The 21,674-nt window shown below is 35.9% G+C and overlaps 2 protein-coding genes and 3 long non-coding RNA genes across 5 annotated transcripts in view; 1 reads left to right on the plus strand and 4 right to left on the minus strand.

Annotated features, from left to right (window-relative positions):
- LOC107741276 (small G protein signaling modulator 1-like) overlaps positions 1 to 4,034 on the minus strand; it is a 46,107-nt gene extending 42,073 nt beyond the window's left edge. Inside the window, exons 1-2 of the mRNA XM_016553974.1 lie at positions 3,709 to 4,034; positions 3,495 to 3,538 (exon numbers count right to left, since the gene is read on the minus strand). Of these exons, the coding sequence (XP_016409460.1) occupies positions 3,495 to 3,538; positions 3,709 to 3,727 (63 nt within the window). The 5' untranslated portion in view covers positions 3,728 to 4,034. The remainder of the gene's footprint in view (positions 1 to 3,494; positions 3,539 to 3,708) is intronic.
- Positions 2,148 to 3,403, minus strand: LOC107741233 (uncharacterized). The gene is made up of 3 exons (XR_001640183.1): positions 3,369 to 3,403; positions 3,155 to 3,198; positions 2,148 to 2,205 (listed from the first exon to the last, which is right to left on the minus strand). It is a non-coding gene; the product is annotated as an uncharacterized LOC107741233 (long non-coding RNA).
- A 6,151-nt stretch (positions 4,035 to 10,185) lies between the features above and the next one.
- Positions 10,186 to 10,693, minus strand: LOC107741232 (uncharacterized). Its single transcript, XR_001640182.1, has 3 exons — positions 10,638 to 10,693; positions 10,504 to 10,537; positions 10,186 to 10,324 (listed from the first exon to the last, which is right to left on the minus strand). It is a non-coding gene; the product is annotated as an uncharacterized LOC107741232 (long non-coding RNA).
- A 5,966-nt stretch (positions 10,694 to 16,659) lies between these two features.
- Positions 16,660 to 21,674, plus strand: part of LOC107741230 (sodium-dependent serotonin transporter-like) — a 9,073-nt gene continuing 4,058 nt past the window's right edge. Inside the window, exons 1-6 of the mRNA XM_016553905.1 lie at positions 16,660 to 16,879; positions 18,085 to 18,219; positions 18,464 to 18,683; positions 19,198 to 19,336; positions 19,428 to 19,562; positions 20,387 to 20,490. Of these exons, the coding sequence (XP_016409391.1) occupies positions 16,660 to 16,879; positions 18,085 to 18,219; positions 18,464 to 18,683; positions 19,198 to 19,336; positions 19,428 to 19,562; positions 20,387 to 20,490 (953 nt within the window). The remainder of the gene's footprint in view (positions 16,880 to 18,084; positions 18,220 to 18,463; positions 18,684 to 19,197; positions 19,337 to 19,427; positions 19,563 to 20,386; positions 20,491 to 21,674) is intronic.
- LOC107741231 (uncharacterized) overlaps positions 19,234 to 21,674 on the minus strand; it is a 10,192-nt gene continuing 7,751 nt past the window's right edge. The window contains exon 3 of the long non-coding RNA XR_001640181.1: positions 19,234 to 19,306. This is a non-coding gene — a long non-coding RNA (uncharacterized LOC107741231). The remainder of the gene's footprint in view (positions 19,307 to 21,674) is intronic.

Raw genomic sequence — 21,674 nt, forward strand, 5'->3', positions numbered from 1 at the left:
TGACAAACACCATATTTAAAAGATAGAATTTGAAGGAAACTGTATGATATGCACGTTTTATTTTCAAAATGTTTTTGTTATTGACACGGTGAGTCAGGCAGTTATTTACACTGCAAAAAAATAAGGCCTATCTCCATTCAAATATACATTCTAAAATATATGTTTACTTTATAGGCAGAATTGCATACATTTGAATAGCAATGTGATGTCTCAAAAAGCATTTATAGGCTTTATAAATCTGAAAACTTGTGTACGTAAAATCCAGCTTTTGTGCGTACGCACACATTTTGGATGAAATCTACGTAAAGTTTTATACATGAGGCCCCAGGCCCCATGGATCGGCACGCATGTGATTCGCGGATTAACTGTTAAGTTTAACCTTCATAGAGGGAAAGTTTATCATTTGCACGTGTTTTGTCTTGCCAAATTACACATTCAAGCAATTTTAACTCGCACACTGCTTTCTGTGCGCTCAGCCGCTATTGTGTTATATTTACACTAGCTTTCTATTTTTTATATTCTATCTACTTGTTTTTCTTTGTGTGTGTGTGTGTATATTAAGCTTTCAGTCATTTTTTTTCTTTGCTGATCCGAAAAATGATACAGTCCGTGACTCAAAATCCATAATATGATCCGAACCGTGAGTTTTGTGATCCGTTGCACCACTAGTTTTAATGAAAAGCAAAAAGATGTTCGTAATTGCTCTCCTAATTCATGTAAATAGTGAATAATAACCCCATTAATTACAATAAGCAGTAAATTTAAAACAACATGCAGTAACAACATGCACTTGGAGCCTTCTGTGCCAAGTCTTACTCCCAAGGGTCTAATTTGATCTTTTTTACTTCAAAATAAAAACTATAATTTTTGCTCTACAAATCTAAAAATGTGGTTGTGTTCACAAATAGACACAAAAATGTTGATTTTCAACATAATACAATGTCATAGATCACTATTTTCCAGAAACACAAAACGAGATCAATTAACCTCAAAACTGTTTCGACTGACTAATCTCACAAATGTTGATATTCACATGAAATGACAAAATGAAGTGTTGAGATGAGATTGTGTGCTATCATCATGCCCTAGGGCCATCTTACCAAGTCTTCCCCCCCCATGTTCATTCTTGTAACTTTTTTTAATTGTTGCATCATTTCTCATTATTTATACATTGCACCACATGACTACAACAAGACGGGGTCCATAAATGATGGTGCATTGATCATTTGGCAAAAAGCTATAAGTTTTACATTTAAAAACAATAATTTACTACAGTACCGCTAGAAAATCCACTGTATACACTCATGTCTGGATGAATCATCGCCACACAGGACAGATAAGAATATTAGTGTCTGCAATCAAAACTCATAATAGTAAACCATAAATCATCAAATCAGTACTGGGCAAGTACAGATACTGCAAGCCTGCTGTGAGGAAATCGCCTACAAATTTACACCCAAATTCATACAAACCTCATCCATTGTGCAAATCCTTAAACATACACTCGTGCAAATACACAGACAGAGCAGCCTTGCTTAACCCAAAAGGATTATTGAATCCTATTAATCAGATTAAATGACTGAAAGGCAAAGACCACACAATGCATTTTGTGCTGCAAAAAGAGATAGGACTGGCCTTAAATCAATACCACAAATAAATCAAAAGATGCACTGAACAGTGTTGCCAACTCTCACAAGATAAATAAGCAACCGCAGCTTCAAAAACAAGCCCAATTTAATTATATTATTTATTATCATCAACATTATTTATTATCAATAAATGAGCATGCAACATAGTAAACTGAAACCAACCACTCTGAGTTTGAAGAGCAAAAACAGAAGTTATTTTACAAAAATCATCAAACAAAGCGGGAGGGCACACACTATCCTCCGATCACTTGCGAGCAGAATAGTTTTGGAGATGGAAAAGGAGAATAAGACAAGAGCACTATGGGGGAGCTTTATTATAGCCACATATTTATAATAAAATAAACTCGAACCATATGTATCTACTATTAGTATTACTGCTTGTTTATTTATTGATTTAATGATAATGCATTATAAAAATATTTTACAAATTGAATTAGGTCCCTTTCCTCCCCCGCACTGTTCACCTTCTCCCATGTTTCCTCTCCATCTCTGTTGGTGGCCTTGTTCTTCTATTTACATGTATTAACCATCATCCTTGGATTACACCGTCACATGTCTGCACGTTAAACGAGATTTTACTCCAATAAATGGGAGGAGGGGGCTTGGCTATTAGTTGCAAGCAGACAGTGTCAACAATATATTGGGAAAAAAACATCATAAACATAAAGAAACGAAGTTGCTTGTCAGGTTTTCCTAACAAGCAGCCATATTAAAAAAATTAAAAAAAAAGCTCTAAACCCCTGATTTTTAAACGCGACTTAACAAAAAAAAAAGAAAAAAAAAAGGAGCCCAAAGTCGCGTAAAATAAGCGGACTTGGCAACTCTGGCAGTGAACCTTATAAACTGTATTTTACATGTCCAAAAGAAGAAAATCTATGAACAAGCACACATATTTTAAAGACTAGAAATCACTGCAGTTGTAACACATAGAAAGTGCTAATAGAGTGCTTATGGATCGTTAAATGTAGATGTGGATAATATATTTAATAAGTAGTAGCCTACTTCTGAACGTTTGTCTGTATATTAAATGCATTTGGATCCATAGAGAAATGTATTTTAAAATAAGATGCATAAAACATAATAATTTAACAGAAACCCGCAAATCTATGACTGTAACAACATCACATTTGAATAAAATAGTCTCTAAAACGTCGTACTGACTATTATATTAAGTCTGACAGGTGCTTGATGGGGAAAAACGATAAACTGCTGTAGCATATTCAGGAAAAAAATAGATATGTAAAAACGAATAAATAATTCAAGATATAGGCTACTGTAGACTGAGATCAATAATTTTACCACAATACAGTAACTATAAAAAATAATTAAACAGAATAAAAAGGTTTATTTTGCTTTGGCAGATTTCTTTCAGGTAAAATGTTAGCTCCAGTGTTTGGTTAATTTACACCACACATTTTGTAGGCATGTCTGAAACATGAGTCACATTATAAAGGGCGTTTCAGCCTTATGTTCACTTGGCTTTATTTGCTTTTACCATCACTTACCTCCTTCTTCACGTTTCGCAGCAGTCTCTGGCGGGTTTCGGCTTCTAGGAAAGAAATAAATTATATATATATATATATACACACACACACACACACACACACAGAGAGAGAGAGAGAGAGGAAGCCTAATTATTAAATATGAAAAAGTCAAAGTCAAACGTGTGATACTGTTGTTTAGAAGTGTTTCGAAAAATAAAAGCAGAATTTGTCGCACCTGCTGTTGTGGTTGCCATGATTGTGGTATTCAGCTCTCTCGCTCATGTCTGAAACATGAGTCACATTATAAAGGGCGTTTCAGCCTTATGTTCACTTGGCTTTATTTGCTTTTACCATCACTTACCTCCTTCTTCACGTTTCGCAGCAGTCTCTGGCGGGTTTCGGCTTCTAGGAAAGAAATAAATTATATATATATATATATAAACACACACACACACACACACACAGAGAGAGAGAGAGGAAATTTGCCTAATTATTAAATATGAAAAAGTCAAAGTCAAACGTGTGATACTGTTGTTTAGAAGTGTTTCGAAAAATAAAAGCAGAATTTGTCGCACCTGCTGTTGTGGTTGCCATGATTGTGGTATTCAGCTCTCTCGCTCTCCACTCCACTGACGCTTAACACTCGACTGGATGAAGCCAAAGCAGTTCAACATTTCCCTGACTGGCAGCGAGATCACGTGACCTGCCAGAGCGATTCCTACAACGGTGGAGATGGCAAACTCCGTGTATCAAGCAGTTCTACCTGGAGTGAGTTATAGGTTAGAATTTCTATTCATCTCAGCTGCTCGGGTGTAGTGGTATTTCGTTTGTAAACGATTCGGTGTTTTAAACAAAAATTAGACGATTCATTCGTTCACTGTCTCTCCCGGTTGAAGCACGTGACTGTTTTGGTGGCTGACTACAGCACTAGCAAATAGCATTTGAGTACCATTTTTGAAAGAGCATTTCTTTGGTTGGAGCTGATGAACGAATACGCCCTTCATTGAACCAGTCGCTGTTTTGTTCTAGGAAAACGAGTCTCCGCGGTAACTGTGCTGCCTAGTGTATGTCGAACAAACTCCAAAAACTTCTTCTGTGCGCCAAAACATTTTTTTATAAACATTTGTCTGATGAGGGAGATTAACGTATACCGACTTGAGAAATATTTTTCCTGATAATATTTATGTCTTTTCTATCTGCCGTTTAGAACTATTGACGTCCGATTTACGAATGAATCACTCTTGTGAATCGATTCTTTTCAATTAACCTTCCTTACGGGTAAATTATACATGTCTGAATCAATTTGCGATGCAGTCTGAAAGATTCGAACTACTCACTCACCCACTGAACCGACAACACAGAAAACAAGAGGAGCATTGGATTAAGTGAATTATGTACCTATAATCAATTCAAACCTAACCTGCAGATGCATTCTATCATTTGAGAACGACTCAACAAAGAGTAGCTATCAACAAAATAACAGCACACAAAAGCACGGAGAGCATAAAGTAGCCTATCAATTTTTTTTTTTTTACTACTTATATGCCAAAAATAGTCTGAATACACGTATACCTTTCTTGTGACATTATTGACAAGAGCAGCGTGCTATTGACATTGCTCTCTGCTGCACAAAAGATACAGCTGGAAAAAATAAATAAATAAAAGGAGAGTTTGCAATTTAAATCCACATTGAAAGTGCATCCTGCTCCCTAGTGTTCCTTCATATGAAATGAAAGAAAAGTCTGCTTTTTTCTATCTCTCTTTTGCTGCACAAAGACACTATGTTCCCACTTCGGAATGAAATTTAATTGAGAAACGGGTCAGAGAACATTTTTGGAACAAGCTTACGGGTTCAAACCTTCAGCAGCTACATGTGTTGCTAAGCAACAATGTAGGGCCCCATTAACAGTACTAATTGAGTAAAGTCTGAGAAAACTGTGATCTTCATCGTCTCTCTGGGGGAAATGCCACCTCATTGTTGAAGTATGACTTTCATATAATTGCATTTTATCAAGACAACCAATACATGGTGCAGAGTAAAAAAAAAAATATAGAGATGATGGTGTACAAACATCACTTTTTATGGGAACCTAATTCAAAATGGTGCTTAATTGAGAGCTCTGGACTTTTGAATACAACTGTAGGGTATAGAGACCGTAATATAAAACAATGGAGATTGAGGTGGAAAGTGACACCAAATGTGCTTGCATTAACTAAATGTATCGCCCTGTGTTATCTAAAAGATAGATAATTTACAAACAACTGAATGTAGTTTTGTGTAGTCCTGTGACTTTGGAGCCCCCTACAGTTAAGTGAGTGAAATCCACCCGCTCACATACAGTAGGGCCTTCTCCCACTCAGACGTTTGAAGGGGAGCGTGGGAAAGAAACAGAAGCCATTCGCCTTATTGGAAGTCAGTGAGCACGTTTACATGCACACCAGTAAGCAGTATCAGCTTATTAAAATAACCAGTTTTCCCCGTTTACATGCACATCAGTAACCTGACAACGCAAGTAAGCTGCGTTTACATGACTTCATTAATAAATCAGGTTATTTCCCTGTAGTGACGTCCTAAAGTCTGAGAAAACTGTGATCTTCATCGTCTCTCTGGGGGAAATGCCACCTCATTGTTGAAGTATGACTTTCATATAATTGCATTTTATCAAGACAACCAATACATGGTGCAGAGTAAAAAAATAAAAATAGAGATGATGGTGTACAAACATCACTTTTTATGGGAACCTAATTCAAAAGGGCTTCATGCTAATTTTGGTGCTTACTTGAGAGCTCTGGACTTTTGAATACAAATGTAGGGTATAGAGACTGTAATATAAAACAATGGAGATTGAGGTGGAAAGTGACACCAAATGTGCTTGCATTAACTAAATGTATCGCCCTGTGTTATCTAAAAGATAGATAATTTACAAACAACTGAATGTAGTTTTGTGTAGTCCTGTGACTTTGGAGCCCCCTACAGTTAAGTGAGTGAAATCCACCCGCTCACATACAGTAGGGCCTTCTCCCACTCAGACGTTTGAAGGGGAGCGTGGGAAAGAAACAGAAGCCATTCGCCTTATTGGAAGTCAGTGAGCACGTTTACATGCACACCAGTAAGCAGTATCAGCTTATTAAAATAACCAGTTTTCCCCGTTTACATGCACATCAGTAACCTGACAACGCAAGTAAGCTGCGTTTACATGACTTCATTAATAAATCAGGTTATTTCCCTGTAGTGACGTCCAAATATAATCATTTGCATATCTGACTCCGAGTATTCCATACATTTGTCAGTTGTGATGTTAAATTAAGCTTGCAACATGTCGGGAAACTTACAGCTCATATATTATACTCTCATGCAGTTATAAACGCAGCATTGTGACTGAACCACTTCAGTACACATTGAACCACTTCAGAACACATTTTTATCATTTTCGGAGTCATGAAAAAGTCTGCGTTTGTGATATATTTCCTTCTTTCTTTACGGCAAGACGTCTGCTCGGTCTAGATGCGCTTAAATCTGCACTAACGACGCGTTCCTGTTACGTATCACACATGCGCACTTCAATAAGCCGACAGAAAGCGGGTTAGCGTTTACATGCCGTGCGAAATCAAAGTAAGAGGCAAAAAACTAGCTGTTTATGGCCGGTTTATGCTTACGCCGTTTATGACCTTACTCCGATAAAAGAAAACGGGTTACCGCGTTTACATGACCAAGTGCGTTTTCGGCTTATTAAACATAATCGGCTTAAGAACATTTCAATGTGAAACATACATACAGTTGCTTTAAATGATGGTTTTAAGCTCTATAGAAACAGCGGACTCAGCTAAAGATAATATTGGTTGTTTATTTAAAGAAACAATTGAAGAAAGAAAGAATTCAGTCATGAATTTAAAAACATATAGGACAAATTAACCACATTTAAACGGCATATATAGCCTAGCATATAGAATATTTTATATTGTAGTCAAGGGTTCATGGTAAATGCATTCAGTCATATGCTAGTTTTGGTAGAAAAGGTCATGCTGAATGACTCATGGTGCAAAGGGCTAGTTAGTAGGAGAGGGAACTGAATCAGAAATGAGCAAACAGTATCTGATTATGTATATTCTGGGCCTTGGTTACAGCCTTGCCTGCAGTTTAAAAAAAACAGCCACTTGATACCAACAGGTCTGCTATTGGTCATTATTCAAACACATGAGTCATTGAATCTGTAATTAATTAATTCAAGGCTCTTGTGCATGACAGCACTTATGCTGATTGTGTGGGCTTTTTGAGGGAAACCCCACCTTTTTTTTCCAACTTTGCTCCATTGCATAACATTGTCTGAGATGGAAACCATTTTAACAGCAGTAAACAGATACCTTTCCCCAGCTTCTATATGTTGTATAGGCTAACAAGAATCTCAGTGTTAATTCTTGGCCAATATGAAATGAATATGTCAGTTAAGAGGTGAGTGAATCTACACTTACACTTAGCAGTTGGTGAAATTCATTTGAACTAATAACTTATGTTAACAAATGAAACCTTAGTGTAAAGTGTTACCGAATAGATTTGAACAGCAGAGAGAGAAGTTGACATGATTGCTTAGGTAGGGATTTGTTGAATTAGCTGGTAAATAAAGCAATATCAGAGTGCACACATGCTTAAACAGACTGTACAAACCAGATGGTATCTCCCCCACTAGGGATGAACACAGAGAGTCGATATTCTAATTAACACTTTGAAAATCTTGTAATGAGAAGAAAAGAAAAAAGCATATCAATTAATGTGCACAGCTGTTCACAGTAAGAGATGAAAAGTGTGAATCATTACTGCCACATATTGTAGAAGTATCTAACCATAGTCTATATAATAGCATGTAATTTTGACATTTTAGACTGTACTGAACATTTTTACTGATCTAAAGAACATATGCATTTTAGTCTCAAATGAATAACATTGCATTTTACTGGTGGTTTGTTGTTGTTGTTAAAATAAAAAGCACAGTTTACATGTTACCATAATTCTATTTTTGCAATGGCATGATTTAGAATTGAGCAAACTTATAGATTTACTTTGAGAAATGTCACAAATGGTATTATTTGATCCTGTAAAAGAAGTATTTCATGCAGTACAAAACATCCATGATGTATTTTAGAGGAATTTAAATTGAAGTTGTTTAACACAAAGAACAAAAAAAAAAGAAAGAAAAAAAGAATTTGCAACACATGGCAGTGCCCACTAGGTGGTGACTTTAAAACACCAATTGGAGAGCAGATGTAACACAGTATGTCTGCCTCAAAACAGTACAAACTGCTGAAAAATATAAGGAACAGTAATCACAAAATCTAGATGGAAAATCAGCATTCAAAATATTTAGTACTCAACTATGTAGAAAGATATAAAATAAAAGATAAAACAGATTACTTCCCATGACAAAACACTGAAAGATTCCAGAAAAAGCAAGAAGGAATATCATGCTGCTGCGGAACCACAGGCTGATATTATATATCAAAAAGGTTGGATGACTCCGTGATGATGATCAGACAGGTGAGGGCAGACCTAAAGGGGAAAGCTGTCATGTAGATTGAGCTGGCGAGAGGAGATGCGGTCGATTTTGGTGGACAGGAGGCCAGGCAAATCCACCACCATGCAAATCTAGTGTCCAGCCCAGGGCCCATGACTTATGAACTGGAAGAGCAGAATTGACAGGCAAAAACATTTTAATTCATGAAAAAATTAATAAATCAGTATTAAATTCATTAACATCTCTACACAAAAGATTGTGATGCTCAGAGCTCCATTGAAGTAACCATCCACATAAAAATGCAAATTTGTTGACAATTTACTCACCCTCAAGCCATCCAAGATGTAGATGGGTTTGTTTCTTCTTCAGAACAGATTTGGAGAATTTAGCATTACATCACTTGCTAACCAATAGATCTTGTGCATTGAATGGGTGCCGTCAGAATGAGAGTCCAAACACCTGATAAAAACATCATAAAAATCCACAAGTAATCCACATGACTCAAGTCCATCAAAGTCTTGTGAAGTTAAAAGCTGCGTTTTTGTAATAAACCAATACATAATTAAAGCTTTTTAACTTAATCCATTGCTTCTGGCCAAAATATCCATAATCCATAATAATGCTTCCTCCAGTGAAAAAGGCCATCTCCTGTTCTCCTCTCACTTCAAAATCCACCGACATGTTTGTTTAGAACTGTTTTGGACTGGTTTTGCTTGTAAACAGTGCTTGATCTGCACATATCTCTCTCCTGATTCAGACAAGACAACTTTCTCACAACTGTTTTCATACAGCGATAGCTGGAAGCTTTTGTCTATATTAGGGATTTCCTCTTTCTGCTTCTGACTTTCTGCGGGAGAGCTCCCTCCGGCTACGAGTATGAATGAAACACACACTGCACAGAGTGTTTAGCGCTCCGTGATGTTCATCTCGCCTTAATTCTGGGTGCGAATAAAACATCAGATCATGCACAGACTATCCTGTCTCTTTGAATTTAAATCTATATTTATTCACACCGGCTCTTGAAAACCTATATGCGAACACACTTGCCCGAAAAAGTGCGGGGGACGAATTTACATGATATTAAAAGTGGGGGGGACACGTCCCCCGCGTCCCCCGCCTAATCTACGCCCCTGCTAGATGCTTTGATGCAGTATCATTAAAATTATTTCAGGTTTGTTCAGTGAAGCTTTATAGGACCCCCATTAACATCCAAGTCTGAATGGAGACACCATTCAGTTGAAATGGCTCTGGGAGACACCTCACTTGACAGCCCACAGATCGCATGATTCTAACAGGCTACATTTTTCTGCCAGTAGTGTGTATTTCCTTCTCCAGGGGCCTACACAGTCTCCAATTGAAAACATAATTGCATTGTCTGCATTGACAAATGCAATTGGCAGAGAAGAGCTATCATACATATCATAACTCATATCTCTTATATAACTCTTATATCTTATAATAAAACCCTTCTGATAAAAATGACACATCATGATCTTATTTAGGCAAAATGGACTCCATTATTCATTTATTTATTTAGTGCCTTTATTTTATAGAAAAGTGGAAAGTAGTGGTGAGAAAGGGGACAAAGGATCCATCAGGATGCGACCCAGGTCAGATTTGATTCTGGGTCCCCAGTATTTTTTGTTCTGGACGTGTGCACTGCACCAAAGCTCTGACATGGACCCTGTTTTAACAAGGACAATATTTTGGAGGTTAAAATGGCTTTTTACAGTATTTTACTGATTTCTTCAGAAAGATGGCAATCAATTACATCAGCATGGTGTAGAATTCTAAATGACAGTGCTACAATTATTTGGCTTTGTGTATAGACAACACATGTATTTTCCAAGTGAGTGAACTAACCAGATCACAGAAACTGACAGCTGGCAACCTGAAGCTGTAAAAGAGAAATGGCACATCACTTACGTCAACAATTCTGAAATACACAATAATAAACCATAGTTATATGTCTACTATGCCAGACAGTATACATTCACCTTTCCGAAACAAAAGAAGTTTATCAGGAAATTGCTTTTTCCAGTAACGCTGAGCAGCTTCTCAGTTGGTTGATGAAGATCTATATCACGCTATCCTACTCCAGATCCCAAGAATAAAAAAGCATTAACAGATGAGCCTGACAATTGTTTTACGTAATTTAGTTAATTAATAATAATTTTCATAAAAATGAGTTTGCATTATATATACACTCTTAAGAGAAATGGTTGCAAACAGTACCAGATTATAGAACCCTTTTTAATAATGTTCCATAAAGAACTTTGCATTGAAAGCGCTATATAGAACCTTCATGGTGTTATAAAGAACCATTTAAATAATATTTGATTTTTATAATTTGATTTTTTTATATTATTTATCAATATGTTTTTTTTTTAACTCCTCTATCTGCCTGGTTTTATAAAATCACTATCAGGATTTTACATTAAACTATGTTACATTGCTGACAGACAGCAAGACGTGTCAATTAGGTACTTTTATTTAATTATATATATATATATATATATATATTGACATGGAAAATTGTAGAGAAAAATAGCCATGCTCTAACAACATTAGCTGGATTACATAAATAATGATGATCATTTATGTATTAGTTGAATACATAAACGATAATTGAGACTGAACATGAATAAATACATAAAGAAATAAAACACAAAATAGACATGAAGGCCAAGTTCCAGTGAAATGTCTTTACATCTAGTGTGTTTTGGTGTAATTGAGTGTCAGTTTCTCTCGGCAGATGATGAGGTTGTAGTGTGTGACATCATCTGTCTGGGTAATGTCTGGAAGACACTATTGAGTTTAGAGTTACAGTGTTTCTCTTCCATTTGTTTAAGTAAAAGCAAATATGTTTATGAAGGTCAAAAGTAGCCATTGTGAATGGACAGTCACAGTATGTGAGCCCTTCCTAATATTACAAGGAAAAAGTGAAGTGATTTTGTGGCTGCATGTTTATGCCTAAAATAAGTTACATTTCTCTGTCAGTTACATGTGTAGAAGAGGATAGAAGTATCCTCAACAGAACTGAGCTGGTCACACTTACATGTTCTGTAAAAAAAATAAAGAAAGAAAAAAACAACAACAGTATGATAGGTAGGAAAACTGTTATTTATAAAAGGGTCTAATTTATATAAAAAGGTTCTTTAAGATGATATGGTACTGTATCCAAACACAAATAAATTCAGAATAAAATCAATGACAGTTCTAATACATTCATTTTGAAGTATATGCTGCTATGTCACATTATGGAGTCAGTCTTATTTTCTGAAAATACTGAGTCATGTTATGTCAGAGGTGGTTGTGAATAATCCCCCATAGGGCGATGCACAAAATGCAGATGAAAGAGTTGTGCTCTTTTGAATATAGATTTATCAGCAACTTCTGTGTGTGTAAGTGTGCTAAGAATGGATTACTCTCTCACAGAGGGCTTAAAGCAGTGGGAGGATAGTACTTTAATGTTTTTTTGTTTTTTTTTGTAAGAGTAATATTTACAAAATGACTTAGCATCTCACAATCGCTTGCTCGGTTAATCACTGAGAGAGAGTCTTGTTACCTCATCAGGTGAATCATCATTTGCTTTGAGCAGAGATTATTAGGAAAATAGTGCCATCAAAGACAATTATCAGTAACCATTCTCTTTTAAGTAATCAATGAAATATAGGCTTGTAATGTACTATTGTACATAATGTACATTATGTACATTATGAGTATTTCTGGTTGTAAATGTATAGTGCACAAAAGCCATGAAAGGCACTGCATTAGCATGTTTATAATTAACATAGCAGACTTTTTTACAACCAAAATCAGAAATGAGCTTTACTGGCCAAGTTAGCTATAAGGAATTAGGAATTAGTTACATTAAATACAATGTACAATATATACATATGGTATTCAAATAATTCTAATACAACACAATATACAATACTCAGTGTACAACACAATACACAGTATTAGTGTAGGTGAAGATTACGAATTAAATGAAACACACACACACACACACATACAAACACACACATATTTACCTAGTTATTTAAATGAGAACACAGACTATTAAATTAATAAATTAGAAATTTAAATTACAATTACATTACTTAAATTGTTCAAATGCAATTATAACATAATCCTTATTCAATCCCATAAAATAAAACTTTTTAAGATACATAAAAATAAAAAAAAATGTTTGTCCAATTGAGGATGATCCTGAATGCCCCAAACCATTCTAAAATGTAATTTATTCCTGTGAAGACAAAGCTGAATCATGAATTATTGTTTATCATATTATGCTTCATATTTTTGTGAAAACTGTGATGGACTACCATTCAAAAGTTAGGGGGAAGTCAGAAAAAAATAATTTTTATTTATATGATATGATGATGATGATGGAAAGGGTGATGGTCATGAATAAAATGCCAGTGCATTCCATTTGTATCAAAAGTAAAAATCTGTGATGTTTGTCATGCAGGAAGATTACAGGGCAAAAGACATGATCTAATATATAACATGCTGCAACAAGCAACAGCTGGTTCTGGACTTGTATTCACACAATAAAGCAGCTGTCAGTCTGCCGTTCAGCAGTGCTCTGCTTACAGCCCTGTGTGATCTGAATAGACATTCACTGATGGGCAGCCAGGCATGTTGGGGGAGTCCCTGTCAGCCTGATGTTCTTTTAACCGCACACATAAACTCCCCCTGACAGCAGCACCCAGCAACTTGCCTAGGCTTCAACATAGGGGGTCTATTGCGCTTCGGGACTCAGCTACCCTTTTAACCTGATCTGACGCCAGTTCCCTGTTCTTACACTTTACCCCCAGTAATCACAGGAGAAAATCTAAACTGTTTTCACATCAGCTCCCTGGAACCTACAAAAGGTTGAATGTTATGTCACATTCAACATCAAAGCATGTGTTAATATATGTCAGCTTATACTTGGCAGGAATCAAGCTTGATGTAAGAACTCTGGATCAGGGTCAGCTCAGGTTCTGATGATCCTTATAATGCTTTATATCACTGCTTTGATGTAGCACTAATACAACGGAAAGAGATCAATTCATACATAAAACATGACTTCATTATTTGAGTAAGTGCTTGAATATTGGCTATGAATAAATCTGAGCAAATTGGCAAGCCAGCCTAAAGGTTCTGGTTTATTTTAGCTATCAGCGATGTAGTTTGCACTGTAAAAGCCCATGCACAGTACCAAAATTACTTCTTCCTATTACACCGGTCTAATGCGGTTAGTTGCCTTTTAGCAGATACTTTTTATCCAAAGCAGCTTCAATCATGTAATCCATTACTCGTGTAGAATGCAGCTTTCAGGTATTGTTACGTTTTGAACACGACCCAAAAAAGACTCAAATTATAAATTCTGTTTATAAGTCATATTTATCTATTATATCACTAAGCCAAGACCTACTTGGCCAATGCATAAATACTTTGGCTGAAAAATTTTGCAAGGCGTGCAGTGTGATCTGGGCAGTGACAGATAATACTATAGCAGAGCAATGCTGAAAATAAAGTCATTGGAGGATTTTGTTTCAGGATTGCAGGGTCCTTTTTCCAACGACAAGTTGAAAAATGCAAGAAATTTAATTGTCGAAGATAACAGGAAATGCTTTCAAACTAGTTCCTGTAAGGATTATTCTAGAACTAAGCTGTAGTTAATTGTTGCTTTTATATTAGGTGGCAATGCTGTCTTAAAGTAAATTTAAATTATATAAACATAAAAATATTAATGTGTGACTGTAGATAGTTCATACTCCTGAAGCCAGCTGTGTTGTACAACATGTGATCTTTTTCTATGTCTCCACCTTATTTTTAATGTAAAAGCGAATGAGGCCATTTGTAATCTGACCAATCAGAATCAAGTATTTAAGAGAGCCACGTGTGGTGTGTTTCTTAGTATATGTGCATAATATATAATACTGTGAATATACATACTGTATATGACATGATTTATTTTCTAATGCAAGTCTAAAATTCTTAAATCAAGTGATTCCACCATATTTGCAGCATGACTGTGTTATGGAGGTGAATTGAGAGGAATGGCGAACTACCATTCCATTGTATGTACCTATACAATGAACACAATAATGCACTACTACATTTCAAGTAGGTATTAATTATGTCCTGCAGTTATAATTTATGAAGCTGCAATTAATTGCTGTATATTTCAACATATATATTAATATCAGAACGAGTAGCAATGAATGTACCTCTCTTAACGTGATTCTATATTAATGGACTCGAGTTATCTTCTCTTTCACTTGGGCGTATGATCCAGACCTCACGAAGGGCTTCCATTTTATGAGTCTAACTTTATTTGCTGCACGCTCTGGCCAGTGACCTACACGATTACTGCAGTCTCTATATCTAGTTAGGACTTTTTCGATTAGCCAGTGCTTAAAGCGGTGGATTTGATTTCAAACTCTTTTTATTAGGTTTACCTAATGAGGACAGTTAGACCACAGAGCAGATACACTCTCCTGGATCTCCAGTAAATACTATTACATCTGCCTGCTCAGGAAGCCAGGGAAACTCAAAATGTTATTCACACTGCTCTGCTGTCAAAATAGCATGGGCCTGAAACCTCACAATCCATTCTTCATCCAATACAATGGCCTAATGCAAGGTGTAGGATACAGGTCAAGACAATAAAAAAACTTGAGTAAACAAAAACATATCGCCAATCTGGTTTCAACAAAAAAAAAAATGAAATTAGAGTATTTTACATTTTAGCACATTTTATGCTTGTCAGACACCTAATATTGAAAATCACCAAGCACCACACGTATTGGATTAAAAATATAGATTTTTACCGTAAACTGGAAATTTTCCCCCTAAACAAATTCTATATATTTCCTGCTATATTAAGATGACTTATTTCTGAAATATTCATTTCTAATTCACCCTGCACATAAATGACTCAGTCTGTTTTTTTTTATCTAGATCTGTTTTTTATGTTGTTATCTTGCTATATGCCACAAAAGATTTTATTTTTGTGACAGTTTGTTTTTGTAAGCAAATGATGACAGATTCAATAAAAATCAATACACTTCCCATCTTTGTTTAACTTGTCACAATTTCATTCAGTTCTACTTGATGAGTTTTCATACTTTTTCTTCAACAACAATTAAATTCAAAGTGCTAGAAAAAAACACAGTGAACTCATCACTGCAGTTTATAACTTAAACATCACCGTGAGTTTGCCTAAATGTTTAAGTCAAAATTTGTTTTAGTGGGTTGATATTTGTATATAGTCACAGTGCGTGATAATGGTTTCTAGCTGATTTGAGGTGGTCATTAGCTGGCCTAAAATGGTAAAAATCTGGCTGACCATCTGTCACGATCATCTTGACCCTTTTATATGACCAGTACATGGTTTGTTGCGGGTCCAACATGTTCTATCAGCTTGAACCAGTTTTAGACCAGCTAGTAACCAGTTTAGACCAGTCAGTAACCAGACTGAACCAGCTATGTTTTTTTTTTCTCAAGCGGGGGAAATCAGATTAAATTTATTGAATTCATTTTTAAAACCTAAATGGTATTTCTGAAGCGATTTTAATTTTAATACTCAAGCACTGACCATGCTTTTCTTGCCTCGTCTTCAAAAAAATGTGTCATTATTACGTTGACAAATAGAGCAATATTTCTTGAGGACTCAAGCGCGCTCTTGGAGAAGTCCATTTGAACGATAGCGGTGGGCTCGCGGGATGTCAGGGGTGAGTGATGGTGCCGCGCGCATCTCCCGCGTGTAATCTCATTCGTTCAAAGCTCTCGCGCTCAGGTGGGGGACTCTTGGTTAATCCTCAAGCTTTTACTCCAACCAGCAGGGAAATCAACCACAGCAGCATGCTGCGGTCCCCCGCGCAGCCTCTTTTGACCGCACATCGAGCATAATCGAAAAAAATATTCTTACTACTTTTTACTCACAAAACTCACAAAAGGCACTTCGTAAGCAGTTTATAAGTACTTCTGCAGTTTGCCAAGTCACCGGGACCAGCGAAGATGCCCCACCAAGAGCAAGTGATGGTTCACGGGAACCTCTGCGCCCCGGGTCCTCCAAACAACGCCGGGTACAACAGCAACCCGGTGCCCGTCATCATTCAGACAGAATCCCGCGATAAATGGAGCAAAAAAATGGATTTTCTTTTATCAGTCATTGGGTTTGCTGTAGACCTCGGAAATGTTTGGAGATTTCCTTATATCTGTTATCAAAACGGCGGCGGTGAGAGTTTTTAAACTCCGTTTGTATTGTCTGTCTTACTTTAACAAGTGTTTTTTGTGTGTTTATTTTAAACGTTTGACAAACCTCTTAACTACAGAAGAAGCAACAGAAACTGTTTTCTGATAATATCTTACACTAAACCTTTTCAGCTCAATAAAATGTCAAATTTAGGTTTAATTGGTGGCTTACACTTTTAAGCAAAATTAAAGTTAATTAATTAAATTAAACACCACAACCAATTAATGTTAATTAAAAGAAAACGTTAGAAACGTAAGAAAACATTAACATCGAATTGAAATAACATACGTTTTATGAAAATTGAAATGAATGGAAACAAAGATTTCCATCCATCACCATGATGAAATTAATTTTACAGTGCGTAATTTCCTATTTATAAAAGGTGAAAACAACTAATGCTTTCGTAAGCTACCTGAAAGCTCCTTTTTTTTTTTTGTGGTTTTTAAAAAACAAACATATTGACGTAACAAACCTGAAGTAAAACTTTTTTTAAAATAGTTTTTCAGGCTTTTTCACACGTGGTTTTCCCTGTTTCCGCCATGGGATTATTTACCTTTTCATATTACAGTGTTTACTATATTATTTTTTGGTTTGTATTATATGAAATAATACTTATTATAATTATGTTTATTTAAACTTCTGCACCAGTGCACCTGTGAAGCAGACATGGCCAGCTGCAGTCATCGATCATGTAAAGGCTATTCATGATTTAAACTGGGCAGATACTGAGATCAACAAGTGTCAGACTGCAAATCTCATCTCAAACCTTTTTTTTTTTTTTTTAAAGTAGCCTACTGGTTTATGAAATCTTTGAAATGAAATGTAACAGGCTTTATTAACATACAGAAATACTTACAACATACAGACATATTTAGTTAATGGAAGATTTGGTATCTCTTTAGATAAGGGAACACATTCACTATTAACTACGAGTTTTCCCTCAATATACTCCTAATTTGTGGCTTATTGACAGTAAGTAAGGTAGTTTTTGTAGTAGTTAAGGTTAGGTATGGGTTAGGTTAAGGGATCTAGAATATGGTCATGCAGAATAAGACATTAATATGTGCTTTACAAGTACTAATAAAAAGACAATATCCTAGCAATATACATGCTAATAAGTAACTAGATAATAGTGAATAGTTAATAGTGAAAAAGGCGCTTTAATCTGTTATAATTGTGTTCTTCAGGTGCATTTCTTATTCCATATGTCCTAATGGCTGTATTTGGCGGGGTGCCACTTTTCTATATGGAGTTAGCTCTGGGACAGTTCCACAGAACAGGTGCCATATCCATATGGAAACATATTTGCCCTATTTTCAAAGGTAAGAAACATGTCATCTAATTCTGTCTCATATACAATATTGTAATGTTTTAGCTTTAAAGATCTAAAAATGTTCTCGTTTCTAAAGTCCTAACTTTGCAAAGGTTAAAAGTCTAGATGGATATTAAAATGAAAGAATAAGAGACTAATACACAGTCACAGAGATAGATGGAAAGAGAAAAATGACACTCAGACTGAGAGATTTCATTAACAAAACACTGACATCATTTCCCCTTCCCTGTCAGGTATTGGTTTCGCCATCTGCATCATTGCACTGTATGTGTCCTTCTACTATAACACCATCATCGCCTGGGCTCTGTTCTACTTCTACTCCTCCTTCAGCAGCACTCTGCCCTGGACCAACTGTGATAATGAATGGAACACAGAAAACTGCACTAACTACTTCGGAAAAGACAACGTGACCTGGACTAACTACTCACGCTCACCTGCCGAGGAGTTTTACACGTAAGTGCATGTAAGTGGCTGCACTGAAAGGGGGCAAATATGGCAGCGAAAGAGAGAGGGAAGCAGGGAAGAGAAAGAAAATGAGGGCTAGTTTTAGCAAAAATAAATAACAATGGGAAAAAACAGCATTGTAGACGAATTTGTTGCAAATATGGACTACTACAAATCTCAGTAGAAAAGGTTGAACACCATGGGTCTGAATACTTTCCGTACCCACTGTATATATATATATGCAAAGCAAATTACATTCAAGGAACTTAAGCTACAGGAACATAATGTCGGCTTGAAGTACATTTAATCTTTCAGTTAAGTGCCAAAAGAACTGCAAAATGACTGATAAAACTTTTCAGTTTGTGGAGAATTGTGTTTATATTTTGTATTGGGCCAACATTTCTTTCTTATACTTCAGAACCTATTTGTCCAGTAAACTTGTGTACATTGAAGTGTTATATGCATATACTTTGTGGTTCAGGTCAGTTTCCGACTGCATATTTGTAAATCCTTCTTAAAACAGGAGGAATGTACTGGCAGTCCATGAATCATCTGGGCTTGGGCATGTGGGATACATTCGCTGGCAGCTCCTGCTTTGCCTCTTCCTCATCTTCACCATCGTCTACTTCAGCCTGTGGAAAGGAGTCAAGACTTCAGGAAAGGTTACTGAGTCCTAAAATATTAAACGGAACGTGTTTTATTGTTTGAGGAAAAGTCATTCCACATCCTCTCATCCTCACATGTCTCTCTCAGGTAGTATGGGTGACTGCCACCCTGCCGTACGTGGTGCTGTTGATTCTTATGATCCGTGGTGCAACTTTGCCAGGAGCGTGGAAAGGAGTGGTGTTCTACCTCAATCCCAAATGGGAGAAACTGCAGGAGACCAGCGTGAGTGCTTTTCTCTTACGGGCTGGCTCGCAGTCTTTTCTCTTTGTCTAGCATTGATTTATTGTTCAATTAGATTGTGTTGTTTCTTGACATTCTTTACTTATCTTGTTACCTCTTTAAATGTATTTGTGCCGTTTTGATGGCAAAATGCATGTATGTGGGAAAGTGTTTTTATTTCATGCAGTAATAAAAAGCACCTGAGGTATTTGGGCAGGAAACTCGTGAATCACTAGTAGCTGAACTGACTTGGGAAAAAATATGGACTTCATAAAGGGCATATTTCTTCATAAATTTTGAAATAAGTCAATAATAAAAAAAAAAAGATAAAAAAAAGGAATATTGTCATAGGTATATAAATGTTCAGTGAAGGCAATATGTAAACTGCATCTTTTTTTAATATTTTAAATCGTGTGACTATATAAGCCCAGTACTGTTTGCTAGGTGAGGCAGCGCTGCAGATAACCGTGCAGAGAAGCAAAAATAAAGCACTAGGGGCTAATGAGATGCGTAATTGGTTCAGAATTTTTTTCCATCATGAAAGGCCCTCATACTCATTGACACACACGTTCATGCACACGCGCATACACACGTTTCTCTTCACACAAATCCTTCAGATGTGATCAAGCACCTCTTAATCCCAGTATTCTGTGATGTCATTGTCTTCAGCATTTCCTAACCATTTCAGTTCCTAAACTGGAACTGAAATATAGTGAATTTTAAAGATTATTATTATGATTCAAACCATATTACTCACAAATTGTTGATCCATTTTCATGTGTTTGTCTCTAGCCACACTTTTCTTTATAGTAGCTAATATTTTGTAGGTATGGGTAGATGCAGCTGCGCAGATCTTCTTCTCTCTTGGGCCTGGTTTTGGTGTTCTGCTTGCCCTGTCCAGCTACAATCCCTTCAACAATAACTGCTACAGGTACAGATAAAACCTTCATTTTCATCACATTTATCTACTGGAATTTCTTCATGGTTGTTTAATATAAAGGATATTAAAATAATATCTAGTTTGAGTTAATACCTGAATCATAAATTAATTCTCTGTGCATATAGTTCTGTTCAAAATTTTGGGGTTGGTATGATTCTTTAATATTTTTGAAAGAAGTCTCTTATGCTTAATAAATCTGAATTTAGTTGATAGAAAATACAGTAAAAACAGTCATATTGTGAAATACTATTACAATTTAAAATGTTTTCTATTTGAATATATTTTACAATGTAATTTATTCCTGTGAAGCTGGATTTTTTTTTCAGCGTCTTCAGAGTCACATGATCCTTCAGAAATCATCATATGCTGATTTGCTGCTCAGGAAACATTTCTTCTTATTATTATTATTATTATTATCAATGTTGAAAACAGTTGTGCTGCTTAATATTTTTGAGGAAACGATGATACTGTTTTTTCAAAATTCTTTGATGAACAGAAAGTTCATAAGAACAGAACTCATTTGAAATTGAAATCTATAACATTATACATGTCTTTACTGTCACATTTGATCAATGTAATGCTTCCTTGCTGAATAAAAGTATTAATAGATTTTTTTTTTAATTCTTACTGACCCCAAAGTTTTGAACGGTAGTTTATGAACAGAACAACAAAACAGACCTGCCAATTGTGGCCAGAAGTGATTCCCACTCACTCTTAATTCTGATTCTATCTATAGCTTAGCCATTTGTTTACATTTGGCTCTGTGTCCACTAACTGAGGAGAAATGCCATCAAACTGAACTAGGCTCTGATGAATCATATGATGAACCAAAACAAATGCCCTTTCCCCATGAGTAAATGATGTAAAAACAAGATTATAACCGTGAATTATGTCCAGTTTTAAGAGATGAATGGGCAGCATAGTTGAGTGAGGGGAAATTGAATTGTGTAGTACTATAAGACTGTGAGGAGGCACATGGGCAATCTAAATGGATCAAGTCATATCTAAGGATGAGAATATCATATAGACTCACTCGGACATGGGATCTGGCAACCGCCCACGGCAGCTTCTGTCAGTCAACACAGTCAAGCATCATTAACTTGTTTTTTTCAAATTTAGTTTGTAAATTTTTTTTTTTTTTTTTTTTATTTTTTCAGGAATGCTTTTTTTACCCG

This window comes from Sinocyclocheilus rhinocerous, unplaced genomic scaffold, assembly GCF_001515625.1.
Source record: "Sinocyclocheilus rhinocerous isolate Xijiao unplaced genomic scaffold, SAMN03320098_v1.1 scaffold615, whole genome shotgun sequence".
Classification (NCBI taxonomy): Eukaryota; Metazoa; Chordata; class Actinopteri; order Cypriniformes; family Cyprinidae; genus Sinocyclocheilus; species Sinocyclocheilus rhinocerous.